The sequence below is a fragment of the Haliotis cracherodii genome, unplaced genomic scaffold (assembly GCF_022045235.1).
Source record: "Haliotis cracherodii isolate W230 unplaced genomic scaffold, xgHalCrac1.p SCAF_16, whole genome shotgun sequence".
Lineage (NCBI taxonomy): Eukaryota > Metazoa > Mollusca > Gastropoda > Lepetellida > Haliotidae > Haliotis > Haliotis cracherodii.
In genome coordinates, this window is record NW_027266271.1 from 23,742,072 (window position 1) to 23,768,194 (window position 26,123).

General features: G+C 41.9%; 2 protein-coding genes across 2 annotated transcripts; both read right to left on the reverse strand.

Moving 5' to 3' along the window:
* Positions 1–315: 315 nt before the first annotated feature.
* LOC139463953 (collagen alpha-1(I) chain-like) lies at positions 316–26,123 on the reverse strand. Its single transcript, XM_071245419.1, has 48 exons — positions 25,851–26,123; positions 23,227–23,433; positions 21,759–21,781; positions 17,095–17,157; positions 16,679–16,723; positions 16,411–16,464; positions 15,996–16,049; positions 15,653–15,706; positions 15,277–15,330; positions 15,047–15,100; positions 14,762–14,860; positions 14,510–14,608; positions 14,132–14,275; positions 13,853–13,951; positions 13,577–13,684; positions 13,085–13,138; positions 12,695–12,802; positions 12,066–12,110; positions 11,517–11,570; positions 11,148–11,246; positions 10,794–10,901; positions 10,465–10,617; positions 9,881–9,979; positions 9,413–9,466; positions 9,171–9,224; positions 8,737–8,952; positions 8,266–8,319; positions 8,013–8,066; positions 7,512–7,673; positions 7,237–7,344; positions 6,947–7,054; positions 6,678–6,785; positions 6,046–6,153; positions 5,836–5,889; positions 5,582–5,635; positions 5,187–5,240; positions 4,853–4,906; positions 4,538–4,591; positions 4,017–4,088; positions 3,705–3,740; positions 3,467–3,511; positions 2,861–2,920; positions 2,601–2,615; positions 2,203–2,341; positions 1,885–1,988; positions 1,620–1,697; positions 1,193–1,396; positions 316–933 (listed from the first exon to the last, which is right to left on the reverse strand). Exons 1-48 carry the CDS (start codon positions 25,906–25,908, stop codon positions 781–783), a joined length of 4,137 nt encoding a protein of 1,378 aa, XP_071101520.1. The 5' UTR covers positions 25,909–26,123; the 3' UTR covers positions 316–780.
* Positions 18,049–21,154, reverse strand: LOC139464113 (calphotin-like). Its single transcript, XM_071245653.1, has 5 exons — positions 21,149–21,154; positions 18,948–20,444; positions 18,816–18,890; positions 18,535–18,686; positions 18,049–18,502 (listed from the first exon to the last, which is right to left on the reverse strand). Exons 1-5 carry the CDS (start codon positions 21,152–21,154, stop codon positions 18,049–18,051), a joined length of 2,184 nt encoding a protein of 727 aa, XP_071101754.1.

The window sequence follows — 26,123 nt, forward strand, 5'->3', positions numbered from 1 at the left end:
AGGCTCGCTGACTTGGTCGATGCATGTCATCGATCCCATTTGCGTGGATCGATGTTCATGATGTAACTCACTGGATTGTCTGGTCCAGACTCGATTATTTACAGACCGCCGTCACGTGGTTGGAATATTGCTGGGTGCGGCGTAAAACAACAAACCAAACCAGGTATATTATCACGGCGTGTGCGTGTGTTTGTGTAGGTGTGCGCCCAAAGGGACCATAATCTGGACGAATCTGATATTCGAACCTGTGACCAAGCTGTGCATAGAACGTTTCCTTGTTTGCCAACTTGATTATTCAAAACAAACAAAACAACATTATAAAAAATAATTTTTTAATTTTATTTCCCCTTTCAGCTTCGCACCGACAATGAAAGATGTTATTGTAAATGGACATGGAGTAATCGAATGATAATATTTCTTGGATAAAATGATAAGTTTTCCTTGAGGTTCATCCCAGATTTTTGGCGAGGTGTGAGTCAATCGTGGCAGTGTTAGAGTTGTTGTATCACAATATTTACATCACAGTTGAGTGTTGTTTCCCCGCCAAATGTCATTGGTGGATTGCATCACAGTTGCCTTGGTAACAATGAGGTCATCAAAGTCAGAACGAGGTCCTACATTCACGTGATCTTTAATAATACTAGCATACAACATGTGGACGGAATTTGATTTGGGCATAGAAAATACAGACCACTAACATGGATGATTCTCCTTGAAAACGTTTGGCCCCATAGCACCAAAAAAATTAAATTATGCAAATTAGCTATGTATCTTGTCGGTTTAGCTGAAGCACACCTCTCCTACGTCGATGCCAAATTGTTGGTTTTCTCCACCAATATCGAATAGCAAGACATCGACTAAAGGCAATAGTTCTGATTTGTTGGTCCTAACTTCATATCTGTTTCTATGCCATTGGTTATCTTTAGATGATACCTGAAAGAAAAAAAAGTGAGTGTAAATATAGGTGTAGTCAAAGAGTACAGAATTACTTACACCACTAGAACATCTTTCTTTATTGTATAGAGATTACACTTGTTACAAAGCCCCACGTATCTATCGAGAGCAGAATGCACGAGGCCTCTTTCTTTAAAAGGCCACACCCATGTAATTATAATTTTAAACATTGCGACCGTCAATCGGCGGTTCCCCTCGTTAATGAATTACTGATTTTAATCTTAAAATGTCAACTTACAGTTTCACAGTCTCCCTCTACGATGTCGATGTATGTTGACCTCTTGAATCTACCCTCAGCTGAGTCAAGCTCGTCGCCGGCATCGGTGATGAAGCGGGTGCCGTAGGTGTGAGAGTTGAGGCAGTGGTATGTTACTCCCTGTCGGGCGCTCTGGGAGTCGAACTGGAGAACCTTCATCTGCTTGACGTCGATGTCGTACTTGAACTGTGGGCGAATAAGGATTTAACGCTGTAGCCAATGATCAATACATTTGTAGTTCCCAACCAGATTCATTATAAGCAATACAACATGTCATAGGAAAAAAGGAAGACATATCGACAACATGGTCCACGCTATAGGGATACGATGGTACAACTGAACAAAGAAGACTACTTTGAAAGAACATTAACTGTTTCTCCGTTATAGATTAGAAGCAGGTGCGACGTACCTCCTTCATCTTGCCGAAGACATCAGACATGAAGTATTGGCCACTGGTGCTGTCCTTGGTCCAGCGGTCACGACGGTACTGAAATAGGAACATAACAAATGACTCTCAAGAACAGATTTCAATGTCTGGTATAGCGTCTTCCAAATTTAGGACAGTAACACATTGTACTCATGACTCCTAAACTTACACATCAAGCTATTTCAGAAAATACCTTTACATGGTTTTGAGAAATTTGAACTGACAAGTTCTTGCGGCCTTTACCTACCTCAGTTATCTTGGGCTTGATGCAAGTCTCAAGGGTCTCCATTCTACAGAATACCTTCAGGGCGTCAAGAGCAGAGTCGCCATTAGGATCGATCCAGTACTCGCCTACATGAAGAAATACACTGATTAAAAGTACGTTGACAACTTGTCATGTTGCTAAAACTACTAACAGCAACAGTCAGTATTTAATCAATTTAATTAATTATGTTTATGTCAAAATAAATGCACTCCATATCGAAATGTTGGAATGATACAAGTAAACAAAGAAATCTCGACTCCACAACTAAACTTTACACATGAAGCAATGTATTTAACTGACCATCCTTGAAGTCGGGGTTGCTGAGCTTGATGTCCCTGCAGTTCTTGCCTGGTGAAGTACGGCTGCCGAGTCTGGAGTGTCCTACACGGACGATGGCCTCCCTGACTCTGTTGAGGTTCTCGTACACGGCCATACCGCCCTGCAGGACACACAGTAACAGTGATGGAACCGGGAAACTACATATTGACATGATGTCAGGTATAACATGTACATAGTTTAGAAAGAGAGTCTTTTAAACTGCAGTCAGTATAGATCCATTTAAACCACGGTGTTTTTTTAAGCATCGTTTTATTTACATAAATGAGTTATTTGTAAAACCGTTTCGATAGCGCGTTTGTTCAGGTATTATATGTTCTGGAGGCTGTAGTATATTCATCACTTATTGAGACCAAACTTACCTCTGGCTCATCATACTGAAAAGAAAAGACAGGATTGTATTAGATATTGACATTTATCATATTTATTTTTATAAATACTCATAACGGTTTTACACAGCTTTTGGAATTATCTCCTTCCAACGCCACACGGCTGAAACGCATGATAGTGAAATCAATGTGCTAATAATTATAAAGATGATAATTTGTTTACGGAGATCTTATTAAAAACTACCCTTTTAATCGCACCGATCTCTATTGTAACAGCGTTAACGATGACTCACTTGGTATGGGTCTGGTCCCTTGTTCCAGCTTGGCTGAGGTGAATATACTGGTCCGTAGCCCTGCAAGTATGTAACAGTTATGATTCGCTCTGTCAGGATACGTACTATGGGGGTGGGGAAACAGATTTAACGCTTAAGAGTACACATTCGAAAGAAAACTACTCCAATTACAAATCAAATAATTCATTACATACTATATGCAACAAGGAAGCAAAAACATACTATATGCAACAAAAAAGCAAAACGTTTGTCTCGTTTAAGACAAGTTTTACGGGTTACTAGAGTAATATTGGGTTAGTGAATACGGTCTTAAGCTACCTTTTTACAATATTCCTACAATGAATTTCAATATAATATGTAAACTCAAGAGAATAATCAGTCACGGTTATCCGAGAAACAGATTCCACTCTGCGATAATATATGAATTGATCACTGAAAATCAGTGATAACTCAAGGTGTTCACGTAGGTATATCACGTTAACACATTTTATACACGAGGGAATCGAACCCGGCCGGGTATTAGGCGGTACGAGCGTTAGCTTTAACCAACAGGCTACCCGTCGTAGCTTCTTACAGAATGTAAATCTACATTATATGTGTACTCACGGGGGGTCCAGGAGGTCCTGGGGGTCCAGAAGGTCCGGATGGTCCCTGTAATATTACAGTATACGTTGAAAATACAAAATTCAACTATCATTAGTTCAGATGCATAACATTAGCATTTCAGTTATATCAATAGATTAAATCCGATATTACCTTGTACTTATTTTTCTACTACAGGAAAAATGCTTATAGTTGAATATGATCGCATGAGTCTCATCTCGTTAACGCGTTGTCAACTTACAGTGAGTCCATCATCACCAGAAGGTCCACGGGCACCCTGAAATCAGACGAAGTACATATATAAAGAAACACGTAGAAGAAAAGGTTGGACACCATTTAGTTTCAAGACATTAGGAAATGGATTTACGTTTTCTATCAAAATCATGATTTTAAAGGTTCTATAGTTTCAGAATGCTTCATCTGAAACTCCAATCCAGCGACAGAACCATAACGTGTGAAGGTGTTCGGGATAAACGCTGGCAGTCACAAAGAGTCTAGTGACGATAATAGCTGTGTTGTCATGAATTTCCGGGCTGGTACGTATTGTACTCACAGAAGGTCCGGCAGGTCCTTGTTGTCCTGGGCTTCCACTACGTCCTGGACGTCCGCGGCTTCCAGACTTTCCCTAAAACAACATCAACATCATCAACATCTTGTAATCGAGAATAACAGAGAAAACTTATAATATCCATCTTCTTTCCACTGTAACAGCTGATATATAATACCTCAAAACGTCGCGATATCTGACTCAACTGACACCACTGGGCGTTAAAGAAAAAAAAGTGATGAAAAATGTAAAAATGGATGACTGAAAATCAGTGACCAGCGATAAGACAAATGAAACGATTTTCTGAAATTTCCATATGAATCTCATAACATACATTTCTTTTTATTCCTTGTGTTTCACTCAATCTGCATTGACTATACGTGGTGAATGCTATATATTTTATGCTTACCAATTCAAAGATCTATCACTGTAAAATATCTTTCCTTCAGTAATGGTTGCTGTTTTAGAGGGAAGACGTATTCACAGTCTCATGTATACGCCTGCAGTACACGAGGCATGTTACTTACATTTTGACCAGCAACTCCGGGAGGTCCAGGTGGGCCGGGGTCTCCATTGCTTCCCTAAAATAAGACATTTAAAGCATCAAAATATAAAGTTAAAATTATGAGTTTTTATGCAAACATAAAACAATGAAAAAAATTATATGTGTATCCCGGAGATAATGTATCAATAGCATGTAATTTGGCTGATGTTGAAAAACGTTAGAATTAATTCAAAGTTATACTTCGTAAAGCATTGATTGTGGAAATGGTTTTGTGACTTATGATTACATATCATAATCAGCTGATTAGCCTTTACTTTCAACAGTTGTGTCTACTCACAAGAGGTCCGGGAGGTCCTTGGGGTCCAGGCATACCTGGCCAGCCCTTGTCTCCCTGTAAGGTACAATGGAAATTTGAGCGTAACATTCTTGTCATCATTCGACATTATTAATAGTGCACAAGGATACACTGTAGTGGCTAATCTAAATCAACATATTAAAATCATGTGACAATATATGAACATTTACGATGGTTCCTATTTTGGACATGCAGAAAGAATCACTTTGTGGTACAACGTGTGTGACAAAATATCAGGCTCATGATTCCCTGACATTACTTTACATGACTTTACATGACTTTACATGATTCCTTGCCATAAATGCCATCACATTACCTTAGCTCCATCCCATCCAGACTCTCCCTTATCTCCAGCAGCACCACGGGCACCCTGTAATGATGTATTGCAGAGTATTGAAGAATGGTATGTAGTTAAATACAGTACTTCACTTTAACACACCGACAAACATCATGTTGATTAAAACATGTGCCGGAATTACACGGCAAATCGGTAAAACAATTTGGATTAGCCTCAAATTCCACTATGTTCCATATGCAATTCTGTGTATCAAATATATGAACACAACCAAATGATAATATAAATAAATGCAGTATTAAAAAAATATGTATTATCAGTAGTGTGCTATTAAAATTGATTAACACACCTCATTGCCATGTTATTTAAGAGTTTTTTTGAAAGGATGCGATAGCATGCATATGCCAGATACTTACAGCAGGTCCACGTTGTCCGGTTAAACCAGAAGGTCCACTGGGGCCAACCTCTCCCTGAAAACAAATATTATGCATAAAATGGATTGTATATTTTATGTCCACTCTTAAGAAGAACAGATTTGATCAGTTATATGTGTTAAACTATGCAAAACGATCAGTGAAACTATATGTCTCGAAACAAAACCATGAGGGATTTTGTACATCAGGATTTTATGTACTTTAGAAGGTACAAACATTCAGCAGATAAAACTCACCCTCTCGCCGCGTTCTCCAGAAGGTCCGGGTGGTCCTGAGCTTCCTGGTGCGCCCTAGAATTCAAACAGTCTAATAAAATAGGGTCACCAAATATTTGAAACACATCATCATTTGACAAATTAATGTATTATTTTTTAACCTTTCGCTTTTGAGACAGGATAATTGTTTTGTCAATACAAGATCACACGTGGCATATTGCTGCAACTCACAACGGGTCCATTGAGGCCTGGTGGTCCACTGGCTCCAGAAGGTCCACGAGCTCCCTTTGATCCTGAGCGTCCAACAGGTCCAAGTGGTCCATCCTTGCCTGGGGATCCCTGCGATAGAGGATCGTGATTCATTTAGGGCAGGCTGTTTAAATTACAAAGACTTTTATTACATGAGAATAATTAGATTCACAATACCGATCAGAATGAAGATGAACAATTGGTGTCAACTGTCTGGAAACGCGCATGCATGATGTAGGTACCGTATTCCCTGTTTAAAAGGTAACAATATATTCAGGTGGGGTGAGGTGAAATAGTGCTAGCCAACTGAGATACCATGACGCATGAATACCCCACTCAGACACAGTATACTCTCTCCGAGGTGACCAGTTCTTGTTTGAGCCCCATAATGCCGTGCTTCAGGCAGAGTAACAAGAAATACAATATTTTTATACCTTTTGGTATAACGGGGCCGGGGATCGAACCCCCGACTTTCTGCTCTCCGGGAGGACGCTCTACCACTAGACCACGGAGGTGGTCCATATATTCAGGAGATATTTTAGCATTAAAACCAATTTGATATGTCACTTTATGTATTGAAGGTAAATATCAGGGTACAATGATATAATCCTTACGGGTTGTCCAGTCTCTCCTGGGTAGCCAGCAGGTCCGGTAGGTCCTGGAGGTCCGGCTTGTCCTGGGGCACCGTCATTTCCATTGTCTCCACGAAGTCCGGGCTCTCCCTGCAAAAGGTTTTAGTGAGTCCTTGTGAATGCGAAATATATTTATGATGTCTTGTAATTAAGTTCACTTTGGGTAAAGCATTCATGATAATGACAATTAAAAGGTCATTAACTAAATACCATATTACTGTACATTGTAGATGAAATGACAAAGAACTCACAGCAGATCCTGGGGGTCCAGCAGCACCAGCCTCTCCCTGAGAACCTGGGAATCCGTTGGCACCGCGTTCTCCTTGGGGTCCTACTGGTCCGGGAGGTCCAGATGGACCCTGTATCAAATCAATACGCCCATTCAATATATGGCATACCAGTCAATCAAATTTTTTGTTTAAAGCTGTTCAATTTCAACACAGAAATTTGTCATATGGTACAATTGGACAATTAATGTACAAATATATGAGGCCCTTCGCCCTGACATGTGGTTATCGAACATTGAAGGTAGTATTCTTACGTTAAGTCCTGGAGATCCTCTCTCTCCTTGGGCACCATCCAGACCAGGCATTCCAGGAGCGCCAGGCTCACCGGAACGTCCGGGGGGTCCAGTCTCACCACGCTCTCCCTGGATAGTAGAGAACGGTTCCAGTGAACAAAATACATCTCTACAAAAGGTAATTTCTAATGCAAACATTAGTTTCAGCTTTTGCGATTTCAATAGTGGTCTTATTAAATTTCAGCATTGTGGAAACAAGTATCAAACACGAGTCAGCTCCAAAGGAAAACACATACTCCATCTCCGGACAGTCCAGTAGCTCCTGAGGGTCCGGGGGGTCCTTGAGCGCCAGGGGAGCCAGGGGGTCCAGCACGTCCTGGGTCTCCTGGGGTACCAGAGTTGCCGGGAATACCACCAGATCCACGGGCGCCCTTCCTGCCCTCGCGTCCTTCGTTTCCCTGCAAATTATGAACATCATTGTAAAGTTACATTTCCTAGGCTGAAAATTCCGATGCAACGAGAAGGATGTAGCTTCGAAGTCCTGCCACATGATCTAGGTCAGATGTACGAACATTTAGAAATATGCACTTTTGCATTGTGAAATTAGTACCTTTACCTATAATACTTTTTTCCAAATCAATTTATGAGATGTTTAGCAGCTGGAAAGGCACCACGATGTGGTACATGTGTAAACCTACTCAGCAGGTTTAGTTATCAAATCATGAGCAACAATAACAGCTACTTTTACCAACATCGAATTGAGAATCTCAATTGAAAATAAACACAAGTGAACGTACTGGTGCTCCGATTGGTCCAGCCTCGCCTGGATATCCACGTGCTCCGGTGTCGCCCTAAAATCAAGAACAATGTATTACGGTTTAGTTTTACTGAAATAGATAGTGGTATTATTGTTATTCCCCTTTCCAGATTACTCTATCGATAAGCAAACAAACATATTTTTCAAATGAGTGAAAAAACACCTGTAAGCTGTGTGACCACTATGCAATATTGTCCTTATAATATACATGCAGGTATTTTATGACCTCTCACCTTAGCACCATCATTTCCATCGGATCCTGTTTGACCCATCTCTCCTGTAGGTCCCTGAATAAGAATAAGTGAATCGTGATATTTATGTGTATGTAATTGGATCTAGCTGTACTGTCACAAACATACCAAATAATGCCATAGTTACTAAATTCTAGGTCAGAGTACTCAATGATAACATTAATGCTATTATTTGTACTACGAATTCATCAAGCATAAATTACATATCACATCGATTATGGTTTAATTCCTAGATAAACAAAATCAACATCAGAGATTTAAATCAACGATATCATAAATGCATTATGATACTAAAGAGTTATACGACTATTAATTACATACTACAGATATGGTGCATTCAGTTTTTATAAACAAATGATAGCAAACAATCTGACGAAATTAGATTTAATTCAAATGTAGATAACACATTACAGATACGGTGGTTTAAGGAGGGTCCACTAGATCATCACTCACAGCAAGACCAGTTGGTCCCTGTGGTCCCTGGGCTCCTGATGGTCCTCTCTGTCCAGATGAACCTGGTGGACCAGGCTCACCAGCGGGTCCAGATTCTCCGCGGTCTCCCTTGGCAGAGACAAGTCCTGAAGGTCCGGGTTGACCGGGGGATCCTGGGGCTCCAGCCTCGCCGGGGCGTCCAGCCTCTCCGTCCTGTCCACGCTCACCAGTCAGACCCTACCCAGGGAAGAAATCAATGTAACTCCTGGACTCTATTAGGGAGATCAATTCTGACATCTTCTTGTAGCATCAAAGTACATTATTTCTATGTCTTCTAATTATTGATATTTGGTACACAAATGTTATAAATTATTTTCGTTGCCAAATAATTGTCAATGTGACGTTAAATATGATATAATTCACACACTCTTAACTTGGATGTGTTAAAAACAAACCCTGTTTCCTTGAGGTCCGGGGCGTCCTAGTGGGCCTCTCTCGCCAGGCATACCCTGAAACAGACCACGAGATGATGAGATTCATAGCCACCAGCAGTACGATCATCAACGTTAAACTTACAATAAGGTCACCTCTATATCAGTCTTTTCTTAAGAGAAAGAGTGAAACGATGGTGTCTGATATTTGGTTTCATAATGAGAAAACACATGGATGCAATTTTGTAAAAACAAAGTCCACTCACGATAAGTCCCTGTGCGCCAGCATCTCCTCTTGCTCCGGCGGGTCCGGGTGGTCCCTGAAAAAACAGCAATCGGAATTAGCCTACATGACTTACATACAATTATAATTCTATAATGTTATTTCATGTCAGCCATAGGCGATCGAGATAGAAGAGTGGGTAAGTGCGTGAGTTGGGTTCTATCCTGCTTTTAGGAATATCCCAGCCATATCAGGACCGACTTCACACATTGTATCCATGATGGAATTCGAACCCGTCTTCGTGCTATGGGCATGTGTTGTGCGGATTAAGCGCCATACAATTATCATTGATTATGACAACATAATCTAAGCACACAGTGTATCGTGATATATTATTCAAATGAAAATTGCAACGAACAGCAAGAACTATATAAGGTATACATTGTTCAGGTATCCATAATTGAAACGGTTTTAAAAGGATGAAAAACGTCATTCACTGTGGATTACTTACAGCTTGTCCGACTTCTCCAGATGGTCCACTTGGTCCTCTCTCTCCTGGGGCACCACGTGATCCAGAAACGCCAACCTCTCCGGGGGCACCACGCTCACCCTGGGAAAAAGAAACAGCGAACTCAAATATGTGTACCGTAAACTACGGTTATAACGAACTCAAAGGGACTACTAATTTTAGTTCGTTATAACCGTAGTTAGTTATAAGTAAATATACAGCATGACTACAGCAAGTAGTCGGGGTCAAAAAGTAAGTTCGTTATATCCGTCAGTTCGTTATAAGCGTGTTCGTTATAACCGTAGTTTACTGTATATGTATTAATAATCGCTTGTGTGAAGTGACAATGATATGTAAATGTATGTCCTGGTATTTCGTCACTCTCTATAAAAATATCACGAATCAATAAAATTGAACAGGACTTCAGATGAACCTTCTCAAGAGATTTACTGTTACGTCGTATCATTTTCTGTCCGAGTGTTCATAAGGCTCCACACATCATTGCATTATCCCGATGTTCTCTCAAGAATGGTGCCGTATCATATCATGCCTTCCCCTCATGGTATACAGTTGAGAATGTTGCTTACTCTCTCTCCGCTTGCGCCAGGCTCTCCGGGGATTCCACTCTCACCAACAGGTCCTGGGCGTCCAGCTTCACCGGGTGGTCCGGCGGGGCCGGGGAGACCCTGGAATCCTTGCTCACCAGGACGACCGGCTGCTCCAATCTCTCCTTCAGCGCCCTGATATATATATTCACGCATTGTGAAATGATCCATTGTGGAATATCACACCATTCGTACATATAAATACAACTTTTGTATGTGATAACTGATTACTAATAATTGCGCATATACATCTTCATAAGATTATTTGTATTTAACAACAATCAACGAAATCAGTTCGAGGAAGAACGTACGGGTGATCCTGGGGGTCCCTCAAGGCCAGCTTCTCCGGCGGGTCCTCTCTCTCCACGGGGTCCTACTGCTCCGGGTCGGCCAACATCGCCATCCTTTCCTGAAGGACCCTGGTGAGCATGAAAATAACGTAAACTACACTGTCACCATGGATACATCATACAACACCAGCTTGACTCATCAAACTCATTGTACTTGTTTCAACCCTAAGGCAGCGAGCTCAGTACTACCATTCGGATTCAAACACAATATTACTTCCTTCAGTTTATAATGAGAGCATAACTGTCAGTTCCATCAGATAAATAATGCATTTACCTCATCTTAAGGACGTACGTCAAGTTGTAAAGAATACGTACAGTATCTCCCTTATTTCCAGCTGGGCCCTGAAGACCTGGTGGTCCCTGGATGCCCTGGGGTCCCTGTTCTCCTGGGTTACCATCAACTCCGGGGTTGCCCTGAAGCAAGTAAGTTCATATGCAAATCACACTTATAGATATTTTAATAGCACTGATTGAGACGACTGTCATTTTTTAATGTTATGAAGACAAAATAGCAATACAAATAGTAAACAGCATTATTGAACATTTACCATCTACACAGACTTGACGTTACTCCTATCATTACGGTAGTTGAGCTTTTTTTGCGGTGATAAATGTTATTTCCAGATTCCAATGGCGTTTATTTTGAACGTTTTGACCCATATAGCCAATGACAGTTGTACTCACAGCGGGTCCACGCTCACCAGGGGCACCGTCGGCACCAGGGAATCCTGGGGCACCCTGTATGGAAGATAACATCGTAAATCAATACAAGATAATGCAAGAACGTGATCCTTAATATGTTTTAATCAGTAGCTAATTTTGGTACGGGCCGCACAGCGTAAAGGGCGCGTACTTGTGGCGGTATAGAATAAATTAAGAAATGAATTCAACTCAAGTCTAGAATGATTTGGCAAATCTAGATTGTCTCAGCTCTAGGAATTAAGCATTGTTCTGGGCTCCATTTTGGATTTTATTTTACATGTTGAAGTAATGTATTTTTAGACAAGATAACTTTATTTTTGGGATTAAATTTTAGTCTAGGCTGCATTACTCCTAAAAGGAAACAGTCTACTGAATACGTAAGTCTTCAGTATTCAGTATGATTTACTACTGGAAATACATAGCCTAACTGATCCGTGATCTTTCACTTAAGTTTTATCTCTGGTCATAATGGCGTGATACCATGCAGCGTTACCCTCATAGGAAAAGTTGTTTAAACGGAATGTTACTCACACGAGCTCCGGTCTGTCCAGCGCTTCCGGGGGCTCCAGCGACACCCTGCAATAGGCAGTAACATCGTCACATTCTTACAAACACGTGGTCCCTTGTGTAGCTGTTCATACCACAACACGCTATGTTTCAGGGATCAATTAGAGGATTTGAAAACTATTACATTATATGTAATGTAATTCGAAACTGTAGCTGTAGCTATGACAAAAACATTGCAGTGGACATACCATCGAGAAGGAAGTTTCTATGATAATAATAAGGGAGTGAGTTGGGTTTAATCCAGCTTTTAACAGCATTCCAGTTATCACGGCGTGTTTGGGAGGAAGCTCGAAGTGATGCAGGTCTTAGACGTTTTCCACTAATGTCAGACCCACGAGCACGGGTATGGTGCTGACAAACCTAGAAACATAATCGGGGTGAACCGGGATTCGAACCAACAATCATGGGTTTCTGTCGTGCTCTTCTGTCGTACACTGCAGAGCGAATTGCAGCGAGTCAGACGATTGGGCCACAAGTGCCCACCTCTATGATAATGGCAATGTGTTTCTGTGATAGTGTCTATGACAGTTTATATGTGGCTGTAGAATGTACCATGTTATGGAATACAAGATGGTATATTATGTAATACTCACTTGTTGTCCAGCCTCTCCGCGTTCTCCCTGAAGACCACGTGCTCCATCCTTTCCAGCTACTCCTGCGGCACCGGGGCGTCCAGACATTCCGGGGGTTCCGGGAAGTCCCTAAAAAGGTCACCAATCAACATTTATGAGTAAGCTGAAAATTCTCCAAAAAAAATTGACTTTTAGTTAGACCACTTCCATTGTAACAACTATTTGAGGAGGTTTTAATCATGTATATATATACATATATATGTGATAATCATAATAATCAATAAACATATGAACACCAGCTGACAATGGTGAAGTGCAGGGTAAATATAGAAATTACGGACCTCAATAACATAACGATATTACAAATTACAATAGTAAACCCTGAGCAGGTGTAATGGAACAGGTATTCACCCTTTCACCGCTAGGTCCGGGTGGTCCGGGTGGTCCTCCTGCTCCTAGGGGTCCCTGCAGGAGAGAAACATGTCATAAATTGAAAAAAAGCACGGAATAATGTGTGAAGGAAATGCGTGGCTTTATGTCATTAAGTGAGGTAATTAAAAGACAGACGACCAAGACTGCATTATTCAACTGTAGGTTTCACCCCTGTGTCAGTGACTGCTCAGATGGAAGTGATATGTACTGTCTGTGGCGGAAGGTGAGGTTTCTAAAGTTTATTTACCTGAATTGTATTGGAAACTCCCAACTATTTATAAATTCAAACTTTTGTTGTGAACAACCGGGGATGATTCATTAAAACGCCTGCAGCGTTTGATACTATGCATACAAAAAAAAACATGACGTTGAAATCTCCATCTAATTGATTTGTATTATTGGCATTGTATATCTTGTGTATGGACCAAAGGCCTTCACACAAGTGAACTGTGTTTGGCTTGGACTTCTTACCCTCTTTCCCTCCTGACCAGGAAGTCCAGGCAGACCTCTCTCTCCTTGTGCACCAGGTTGACCAGCAGCTCCAACCTCTCCCTGGCTACCGGGGCTACCGTCACGTCCCTATTGAGATAGATACCAAAGATGTACATGATGGTTGTAAAACAACAGAGTATTTAGTTGAACACCAAATAAGTTTGACAATAAATCAATCCACGGTTGTTTAAATGCATATTGTACACATCGAATTTACTGGTGTTGAGATTGTAACGGAGAAGTCAAAACACAGACCTGATCTCCTTTGTTTCCAGCAGCTCCTTGGGATCCAGCGGCTCCGGGGGGTCCCTGGGGGCCAGGGAAGCCAGGAGAACCGGGGCCACCAGCGGGGCCCTGCAGGTAATAAAAAAAATGTATGTACGATAGACTGATCCGGCCAGAAAAAAAATATTCAAAATAACAATAATTCGAGTCACAATCTTCAGTGTATTTGTCAGTTTACAAGCATAGAGAAAACTATTTAACATTTTCCCTTTCTAAAAATACCAATCATAAGTGATTTTCCCAACTCACCATCTCACCCTTAGTACCAGGGTTGCCGTCATCACCAGGAGAGCCAGGCCTTCCGGGCTGACCAGGTTGACCGGCGGCGCCATTGTTTCCTGGGGCACCGGATGATCCCATTGGGCCACGATCTCCAGACTGACCAGCATCTCCCTATAAAGCACAGCACGTCACTTATTATGTTGGCTGCATCGTCACACATCGACAAGATGTCTGTCTCATAGGCTCCTTACCTTATACCAATAACGTTAATGTATACAGTTCTCATAACAAGTTATTCCGTTATTCAAGTTAATTTAGAAAAAAACCTTCACAAAACTTCAACGGTACGACCGAATTTATCCTTATGTCTGCCTTAAACTTATTTTTTCAGGAAATATATTTTACCTTAGCTCCAGATGATCCAGGGAATCCAGGAGGTCCGGGGGGTCCAATAGGTCCTGCAGATCCAGAGTTACCAGCCATACCGTCCTCTCCACGGATACCCTGCAGAACAAATACGCAGTCGTCAGCCATTTGGTATTCTTGTATAAATCATGGCCCAAAACGGGAAAACACCATAAAATGTCTAAGGCTAATCATGCTGATTAGAGTTTTTATACTAAAATTATGATGTTTATAAAACGAGAAGGTACTTACGGGGGATCCGGGGCTTCCATCACGGCCTCTCTCTCCGGGGGAACCACGGGGTCCCTGGGGTCCAGAAGATCCTGGGGGTCCACCTGCACCGGTTATACCCTGAAAACATAGGAAATACAAACGTTAGTGTATGGAAAAACCAATAAAATGATCTTCTCTATTCATTTCAATTTACGTGGCACAGTAAACGGTACACTGTACGTCATACATATGTGATAATGTTCCTTTGGACTTAAACGGAATAGACCAGGAATCTACACATGAACAATAAACGCAAATACGTACTTTGTCTCCTTGCTTTCCAGCCTCTCCGTCACGACCGGGGCGACCAGAAGGTCCCTGAAACACACACCACACAAGTTAGTAAATGTATTAGTGATACTTTGCACGGCGGCGTTAATAACTGAAGTAGAAACACATACATTTTCTAATCATCTTCAAAAAGAGGATTGTAATTACTGTCAAGTGTACAATAGCTGTAGTCGATGTTACATCACATCCATATTTCAACCCACCCTGTGTCCTTTGGGTCCAGGCATTCCTGGCATTCCTGGGCGTCCAGATGATCCCTACAGCAGAGAGGATGCATGAGAAGGTCATGAAATGAAAATAACATCCTTAATATCAACCATATTGGATTACTTTGTGTCACGAACAAGGGGAGGGGTTTGTTTTACTAGGTAAATCTAACGTAAATTGGTATAATGTCAATCATATTAATACGTTGCAATGATCATATGCGCTTTTTTATATAAGAAATCTGTTAGTTGCCATCTAGTACAAATGGGTGCCGGGTAGCTCGCATAATAGTTCAGTCAATCATGTGTTCGTAAGGTAAAGTCGTTAAGCTTCCAGAAAAATCCTATATCAGTTTCATCAATCAACACTTACAGGTGATCCAAGGGGTCCAGCGGGGCCAGGGTCTCCAGGCATACCCTCCTCGCCCTGATTCAAAAAGAAACAATGTATAAATTGGCATCAAGAAATACGGGAAAACGCAACAACGAGTACGTATCACAAATGAGTAGATAGACACAAATGTACGAAATATATGATTTGACATTCATATTAACAGTGTTTGGGATAGATCATATAATGTTAAAACTTGTGTTGAGTGAGGTATAAACATTTGGTTTATTATCTGTTATAACGTCACGGTGTCGTTCGAGTCATTATCATGGTGGTTCTGGTTATCTCCAGTTATGAGAGTGTGATATGTCGGGAGGCCACTCACATCAAGACCAGGGGAGCCGGGGGGGCCAGCGAAACCACGTTGACCAGTGGAACCCTGAAATTTGACAAATCGTGATCAATAAACATTTGTCGTTACACAGACATCATACAGACATTTCAACTGATAGATCATGAAATCCTTGATAGATCATGAAATCCTTGTGTTATTTGACCTTATGATTTAATAGCTACTGCATATATGATATACATAGTTGCTTTAAAGGTGGGTATGAAGAGCATGGAGATGTTATATGACATTTGATCTGTGCCGTTGGACTACGGTGACAATCAATCAGACAGGTCCTACACTGTACCTGATCTTCATTTTAGAACAGACTTGTGGTATTCTAGACCTACATTGATCCAGGATTCGCATGGCTAAATCAAAGTTACATCAGCATCACTAGACTACTTACGGGTGGGCCTGGGTCGCCAGACTCTCCGCGCATTCCTTGGAATCCCTGGGGTCCCTGGAGCAGAACACAGAGCAGTCACTATCTTTACTTTCATCACAAACAATAAGTATATATTCAGAATAAATTATCATAGTCTTTTACAGACTTTTAGTCATTTTATATTTACATAATTTATTGCAAATTCTACATAAATGCTTGATCCTCTTTTCATGTGTGAAGTGTGAGAATGTATATAGACTGAAGTGACGAGTCATCTAAAGCTGCTTACAGGTTGACCGGGGGGTCCGGGGGGTCCCCGTGGGCCGGGAGCACCCTGAAATGGAGAGTTACAACAGTTATGTTCATGAACACAAATAGGACAACGAAGCCATAAAAAACAACCTCATTCTCGTACAAAATAGAAACATGCTTATTGTAGATTTTGTGTATTTCAAACACAGCCTCACCTCTATTTGTCTGTACATGTATCTTTGTACTAATATCGCTGATGCAGCAATATCGTATTCTTAACGTACGACATCATTAAGACACCCGGTTTCATTACTATTTAATACACATAAACACATGTGAGTCAGGCTGAATCTACAATGGACTCTTAGACAATGGAGATTGTTTATGATCATGGAAATGGCTTCGTCAGTTGAAAGGGGTTCCATGTATAGATTTCTAGCATCCTTCACTTACTGGAGAGTAGTACTGTGGAGAGTAGGCGGGTCCGGCCTTGACATTGCCTTGTGTGTTCTGGGCCTGCAATATTGTTGTGAAAATAAACACGCTGATAACAATTGTATCACATCAGCCTCTAACAGCGGTAACACTGTAAGAAACTGTAAACTATGTTACATTGTTAAAATTTCGTTTTGCACATATTTATTGATTGTGTCCTTAATATCAATCAAATATCAGCTAAAGAACATCTTATTCAATCTTATTATCTTAAAGTATCAAAGTTTGTTTATCAATCCTAATAAATTAGCTTCCTAATGAATACTATCGTCTGACGACATCATGCATTAGTGGTAACGTTAAAACATCGCCGTTACGTTGAGCTATATCTACACTATATCAGTTTTACTCATTATGTCACTCGGTGTTTTATTCACCAAGTTAATACGGCATCTACAGAACTCAAAAGAGTTCTAAGGAACTCACGATCATTCATGAAGCAATACAAATAAGCAGATAACAGATTATGATTTACAGGGTTTCGTTTGCGGGAGAACAACACAAAAGCAAAGACATTACGAATGTGCAGTACATTACGAATACATCATATAATCTACATCGTTATGTTGAACTGACATACAATGGGATGGATAGATGTGTAGTTTTATCTACATCAATATGATTTACTGACATACAATGTGTGATGGATGCATGTGCAGTTATGACACCTACGTGTTTGTTCTGGGATAAAAGATAGCAGTACAGGATTTTGGAAATATTCAAACCACTGAACATCTGTTTATTCATAGAAGAGACACGTAGGTTTCTTTAAAGGTAATTCGTGTCACTAGAACATATGTGTACAAATACCGTGCGTTAAAGTCAGAGAAATAATATTTACAAAACGTGATCCAAGGAGCGGGTTAATGGTAACTGTTTTCTTGCCGGATCAATGCGTCTACCACAACTAAACTAAACAGAAAAAGCAGGCATGTGGTGGGCATATTGGTCAAGTAAGATGCGAGTGACCACGTCTGACCATGGCTCTTTGGGCCACGTTTCGATGTTGACTGTTCTAGTGACACGGATGAAAGAGTGTGGAGTAGAACTCACAGTGCGGCGTCTGCCGCCACCACCACTACTTCTAGAACGACCACTGGAAGTACTGTAGGAGCGGCTGCTGCCTCTAGAGGAAGACGGCCTACTGGAACCGGAACGAGTCCGACTACCTGACGCTCCAGATGTGCTATATGACCGTGATCCACTAGAAGACCTGCTACCGGATGAGCCTGCTGTACCTGCTGTACCTCTAGTACCACTAGCGCCACCACCTGTGCCACTAGCCCCACTACCACTAGATCCTGATGAACCACGGCTGCCAGAAGAGCCACTCCTTGAACTACTACCTGTACCTCCTGTGCCGGATCTTGAACCAATATTCAAAGCTTTATCGGAAACACTAGAACCTGAGCCACTAGTTCTTGAGCCACTAGTTCTTGTGCCACTAGAGCCACCTGTCCCACTCCCAGAACCAAATGTGAAGCCCCCTCCTGTTTTTCCGCCTGTACCACCCGTTCCACCACCTGTACCACGTGTACCACCGGTTCCACCTGTACCACGTGTACCACCTGTACCATCGGTTCCACCCCCTGTACCAAAACTGAAACTGCTTCCTGTTTTTCCACCTGTTCCATCTGTTCCACCTGTTCCATCTGTTCCACCTGTACCACGTGTACCACCTGTACCACCGGTTCCACCCCCTGTACCAAAACTGAAACTGCTTCCTGTTTTTCCACCTGTACCACCTGTACCACCTGTACCACCGGTTCCACCCCCTGTACCAAAGCTGAAACTGCTTCCTGTTTTTCCACCTGTTCCACCACCTGTACCACGTGTACCACCGGTTCCACCCCCTGTACCACGTGTACCACCTGTACCACGTGTACCACCGGTTCCACCCCCTGTACCAAAGCTGAAACTGCTTCCTGTTTTTCCACCTGTACCACCTGTTCCACCTGTTCCACGTGTACCACCTGTGCCACCTGTACCACCGGTTCCACCCCCTGTACCAAAACTGAAACTGCTTCCTGTTTTTCCACCTGTACCACCTGTTCCACCTGTACCACGTGTACCACCTGTACCACGTGTACCACCTGTACCACCGGTTCCACCCCCTGTACCAAAACTGAAACTGCTTCCTGTTTTTCCACCTGTACCACCTGTTCCACCACCTGTACCACGTGTACCACCGGTTCCACCACCTGTACCAAAACTGAAACTGCTTCCTGTTTTGCCCCCGGTCCCTCTTGTACCACCTGTACTGCCAGTACCACCTGTACCACGTGTACCACCAGTACGTTTACCTCCAGCACCACCGGCACCACCCCCGGCACCACCACCACCACCACCACCACCAGCACCGCCACCAGTTCCGAAACTAAAACTGCTTCCACCCGTTCGTTTACCTCCAGCACCGCCACCGGCACCGCCACCAGCACCACCACCAGCACCGCCACCAGTTCCGAAACTAAAACTACTTCCTGTCCCACCACCTCTACGTTTACCACCGGCACCGGCACCGCCACCGCCACCAGCACCACCACCGGCACCACCACCGGCACCACCACCGGGACCGCCACCAGCACCGCCACCAGTTCCGAAACTAAAACTACTTCCTGTCCCACCACCTCTACGTTTACCACCGGCACCGGCACCGGCACCGCCACCAGCACCGCCACCAGCACCGCCACCAGCACCGCCACCAGCACCGCCACCGGCACCGCCACCAGCACCGCCACCAGTTCCGAAACTAAAACTACTTCCTGTCCCACCACCTCTACGTTTACCACCGGCACCGGCACCGCCACCAGCACCGCCACCAGCACCGCCACCGGCACCGCCACCAGCACCGCCACCAGTTCCGAAACTAAAACTGCTTCCTGTTCCACCACCCCTTCGTTTACCTCCGGCACCAGCACCACCGCCGGCACCAGTACCGGCACCGCCACCAGCACCGCCACCAGTTCCGAAACTAAAACTACTTCCTGTCCCACCACCTCTACGTTTACCACCGGCACCACCACCGGCACCACCACCGGCACCACCACCGGCACCACCACCTGAACTAAAACTACTTCCTGTCCCACCACCTCTACGTTTACCACCGGCACCACCACCGGCACCACCACCGGCACCACCACCGGCACCACCACCTGAACTAAAACTGAAGCTACTGCCAGGTTTACCACCAGCGCCACCAGTGCTACCACCGCCTCTAGTTCTAAAGTTACCAGTACGTCTACTGGCAGGTCTTCTGGTACTAGTACGACGTCGAGTGCCTCCGACCTGTCTACGCTTACGTGACTTAGCTATATCAGATCCCCCCTCTGATGCTTCATCACTGAGCATTTCCTGCAGACAAGATATCAACAAATACCAAGTAAGTATCAATACATACTATGTGCATATGTTAGGGGAGATAACTCGTGCATCGAAGAGTTAAATGACGAGGGTTATCTCTGAAAGGAAGTGACGTAAGCTCTGACGGTTGGAACTTTCTGAGCGGCTGAGAGTTCAAAAGATGGGTTGTCGTTTGTCAGAGTTTCTGAGAGAGACTTTAAACTTTGCTCGCATCAATTTCAAAGATCGTCTTGTCTTGAAATGTCAAACCAAAACAAGACACATGGGGACTAATGCAGGAGTTATCCCCCCTATTTATGTGGTGCATGTTTAATATGGCCATAATAAAATATCGAACTTATATCATCATGCCGACGTTAATGATGTAATATTTATTAAAGACAGCATGAATATCCATTCATATAATTTGAATTTTTAAATACATTTCAAAACATCGCCAATGGGCCATCATTTATAATAATGTGCCATCATGTGTCTGAGCACACAAGGGTGCAATTCAATTTTGAGACGTATACTTGGTATAAAGAAATAAATCATTTACATACAGTGGATCACGGGAAATTTGGATTTTTCAGCGTTCAAGTCCCTGATGCACATGCGCAGAGATGAAATTGACATAGAGGCGTAATCTTCGTATGCCATCACATGTCACTCCCATTCTCGCGTGCGCTAATCAGTAAGGGCCTCGAAAGCTCTGAAAAATCGAAACATACTTGCAATCCACTGTATATGTATATTCAATGAGCAATTTGCTACAAAGCTGAAGCATATAATCCCCGAGTTTCTGTAACTAATAACAGCTACCTCTTCTTTTCAAACAAAAGTGACCATATTTGTGTCTGCAACCTTGCTAAAAGAGCATTATGTACCTTTTTTGTACATGTTACTTTCTTTCTCTAAAACACCGATCGTCCCATGCTTCAAATAGACAAAGCAGACAGTTGAAATATATGAAATATTTGTTCACTGAATAATATATATAGAGAGAGAGAGAGATATGGGCATTGCATTTCCATTTTCGAACACGATACAGGATTTATTGGATGAGATATATGCACGCCAGTGTGTTTGGGCCAAGGTTTAAAGTCTCGAAGTCAATATTGTGTATGCTATCATCGACCTGTATTACACCTTGATGTTGAACTCTATGCCTTCTCAGAGTGAATACACAGACATGAAGGAACATGCACGTGCATACTATGAACTAAGCTAAACAGTCGCCGCCTGGTGCACGTGCGTCTAGGTAACGCGGGTACACCTACCTGCTCTGTGTTGGATGCTTTCTCTGAAAAATATATTTGAATATTAAATATGGAATTAGATTGATAGTTGCAGTGGATGGATATGTGATATATCATGTTAAATCTTAGGTCTCTATGCTCCACAGACGGCGAGTGGGTAGCCAACTGAATCACATTCCAACAATCTATTTCTTTCCGGGGCTAGACGTAAAAGTTTCAGCATTTATGTTGTCTAAATTGATGTTTTTTTCAAACTGTCATCACAATTTCCCGCATACTATGAATCAAGCTTGGAAAGGCATGTAGTCTGGACTAGGCCTGATTTTAAGCTAGGCATGACATAATAAATAAAGAATAGTGAGTGAGTGAGTTTGGTTTAACGCCGCTTTTAACATTATTCCAGTTATATCACTGCGTGTCAGCTTAATGTGGGAGGAAAGCCCGAAGTGATGCAGGTCTCAGACGTTTACCACTTCGGTGAAACCCACGAGCACGGGTATGGTGCTGACAAACCTAGAAACATAATAGGGGCGAACCGGGATTCGAACCCACAATCATAGGTTTCTGGCGTGCCCAAGGGACGCAACTCTGCACAGCGAATTGCGGCGCCTTAGACGACTGGGCCACCCGTGCCCCAAAATAAAGAATAACAGCGATAACTTCATCCACATTTTTCAGAGCAGAAAAAGTAACTTTACATCATTCCACATGTAGCCACACTTAAGACTTTACTTGCTGAGATGTATTTGGCCGAATTTAGTTTACTGGCTAGGCACTATTTGGCCGAGTTAACGACATGCCATATGCTTTCAACACGGAACAGCTGCCTACAGGATACCGCCCAGCTTACAAATGTGTCCCGTCTTAGAACGCAGTATTGTGTCGCCATCAGCATTTGGTAGACATTTCAAATACCACTGCCCGGTCGAATAGCAAATAGCTCCGTCGGTCAAACGGTGATGTGCATGTTCTGGAGGAGACTTAAATAAGTCTGGACAATGTGAATGAGTCCCGACAAGTCGTTACCCCCTCCTCGCATTATACTTTTTTAACATCGTATCTCCATGGTGACCGCCCATGGTGACACTGTGTCTGATATAATATCCTGTGATACTTATACGTGGTCTTATGATCTGATGATGTCCATAAGGGTTCAATGATATCAGGTCAAACTGAACATAGAACATGTTATATACAACGTGCAATGGATGAATTAATATCGTTTTACCGAATAGATGATCATTTATTGTTTTCAACAAATTATGTATTACATAAATTGTTCGGAAAACATCACTTTTATTTGTTTCTGGTTTCGGAAAGAACAAATGTGTCTTCATACGAGAGTTGAGGAACACATTAACAATTCGACCAAGCCAGCTGGAGTGTTTTTGTTTAGAAAATGTAACCACGTATACTCTCTACATATTTGTGATGGAGGTGCAGACTTCTTAACACTTTGTGTTTGTATCAATGTCTAATGTTCGCCCACCTGGACACGAGGCACAGCATACACCAACTGGCTTCACAGGCTCATCATCACCACAGTCGATAGACTGACAGGAGGACGCGGTGTCCTTGCAGATAGCCTTTGTGCGCCTGCACGTGCAAACATAGCATGGGTCAGTTCTGTCCGGAATCCAACTATCGCCGTCGGCAACTTCGTCACCATCTTCATTATAGCATTCGCTCTCAACACCTGGAATAAATATATAATCTCAGAAATATGTTTTACAAAGGAACAGAGTAAGCAGTTTGAGTGAGTGAGTGAGTATGGTTTTACGCCGCTTTAACAAATATTCCATCAATATCACGGTGGTGTGACATCGGAAAATGGGCTTGACACATAGGACCCATGTGGGGAATCGAATCCGTGTGAACGGCGTCACGCGCGAACGCTTTAACCACTAGGCAACCGTTTAACGTTGAACCAAGAAAGGGCTCTGATTCCGGTTATGTACTGAGCATTAAACATCAACACATACCACTGCTTTGTGAAAATATGACCTGTTTTTGAACCTATGTTATAATTCTAATTAGCGCGGGTTTATATAGAATTCGACTTTCGAGTTGACAGCTTCAAAAAGTTTCAGACAAAGCTATACGAGTAATAGTTTAGGTAACAATATCTCAAATAAGTGTATATCCGCAGCGTTGTAATATGTCATACCGGATCATGCCAACAGAACTCAATCATTCGCATGCCGAAAAGGAAGTGTATTGAAGATTTAATTGTTTTTCCTGTAAGGGTTTTTCCTTGATACGATGGTCATTATATTTTTTCACAAATGAAAAAATACAAAGACTTTATTAGACGCAGGGTGTCCAAGTCCATTGCAAAGTCTGAGGGTTATATTAAAACAACAATATGAAATTGGCGAATGAATGCAGTTTGCATCTTGCTGCATAAGCGTATCATTTGATGTTGTTCAAGAGTATTGAAACAGGTAACTCAATAAGAGCATCACCCACCCTATTTAACAAGAGAAGAACAAAGGATAACAAATCCATTGTTGGATACAACGTTCGCTGATCAGACATTTCACATGTGCCTGTTTCATGTACTCTGGAGGCAGGCAAACATTATTGAAATGACTCTACACTTTTTGAAAGTTCGGACATTGCCATTTACCTCCGATATTTCACTGAAAGCCAGGTGACAGTATTTTTAAAAAAAAACTCTTCCCCTTAAACGTGAAACCATAATTGCTTCACATGGTAGCTTGTGTGTCGTTAGGAACCTCGCAAATGCTATACAAGTATTATTGATAATGGAGATGGTTGATCAGATGAAGCAATTGCAAAGACAGAACCCGTTCAACAATACAACATACATACATTCAGTAATCGAATCGAATAAATAGAAATGTGAACAAGTTTGAGTATTGATTTAAACAAAGTGAGTAATTAAGGTAAGATATTTGGACTTAGTATGTATTATATGCGACAGGTTAAGAATACGTGTCAATAATAACATTTTCTACAAATTCTCTGAATACTAGTAACTTTATGTAATTGTTTGTCTTAAATGATTCCTATGTTAACTACTTCCTAACTACTCCTATGCTAACTGGCATAGTCTGCAACTTAAAGATACTTCATTACATGCTTCATCGGGGTGATGAACGTTCACTACCGATGCCGACTTAAGGCGGGTCTAACTTTGAGGTACAGTGTGCCTTATGTTGAAATTAAATTTCAATGAGGTGTTGTTGACTGAGCAGTTCTTTTGTTTTAATGTTAAAACTAGCTTTCAAGCTCTAAGTCAATTAAAGTACAATAAATCAAAGTAGGAGTCATTTAATCATTTGTAACGACCGATCACAAAATACAAAACTACCGACCACCTTTCCATGCAAGCAAGGACAGCTAAGCAGTAAGAAATCTCATACAGTGAACGTGTCGTTCTGCAACGTGTCATGACCTTCAGCTCAGCCATTATGCTAATTTTCTAGGTCAGGAAATCTCATTGGTCTACTGCAGTCCAGTGTGATCTGCCTTGCGTGAACTATTGTCAATATTTCAAACTGACAACTTGTTGCATTGAAATCTGTTCGCTTAACCAAGGATATTTCTGTGAAATGAATATTAATATATGCATGGAAGCATCCGCAGCTTCTTTGCATCAGTTAAGAAAGTACATACACAAAAGGCCAGTGTTTAATCACATATCCTGATTTAAACGTGTTACATTAAAGAAACGCGCTTCGGTTTCCTTCAGGAGTAAAAGCGCGATTCAATAAAATAACTAAGCCATGCCAACATACATATGAAAAAATGTACACCTACAATTTTTGTCAAATCAATAATAATTCTGCCCAAAAGTTTCTTTGATGTTTTTAAGCAGTAATTGAATAATTAACACAGAATAATTTTACAAGCTGCTAAATGATTTGGGATATGAAAAGCAATGCAAAATTAATAAATAACAATATCTACCCGAAGAGGTGACGTTTTTCAACGACTACATTTATGTACATTAAACTTTTGAATGAAAACTGACACGCAGACAAAATACGTTTGCCGTATGTGTCACTATGCTATGTGTACAGTTACTTTAAAGACCTGTCTATGAATAAAACTTGTTAAAACGTGCAAAAATTGAAATTAACCCACCTTGAGCGTGTATCACGGCTGCAAGAGCCAAAAGGGCTATCAAAGCCTCTCTCCACATCCTGATGTGTAGTCCGACAAAACGTCAAGACATTCACAGACAAACTTTAAAATTACAAGATTGTTTTAGAAGCCAGAAAATGGCTTCTACTACTAGGAAGAGCCGAGCCTGAACTCCTGAGAGCTCAACAACGGATTCCTAGGAAGTTTGGGTACAATATTGTCTGGCAGGCTTGTGAAAGCTGCCAACAAACCCGGTCTGCTAGACCAGGGATT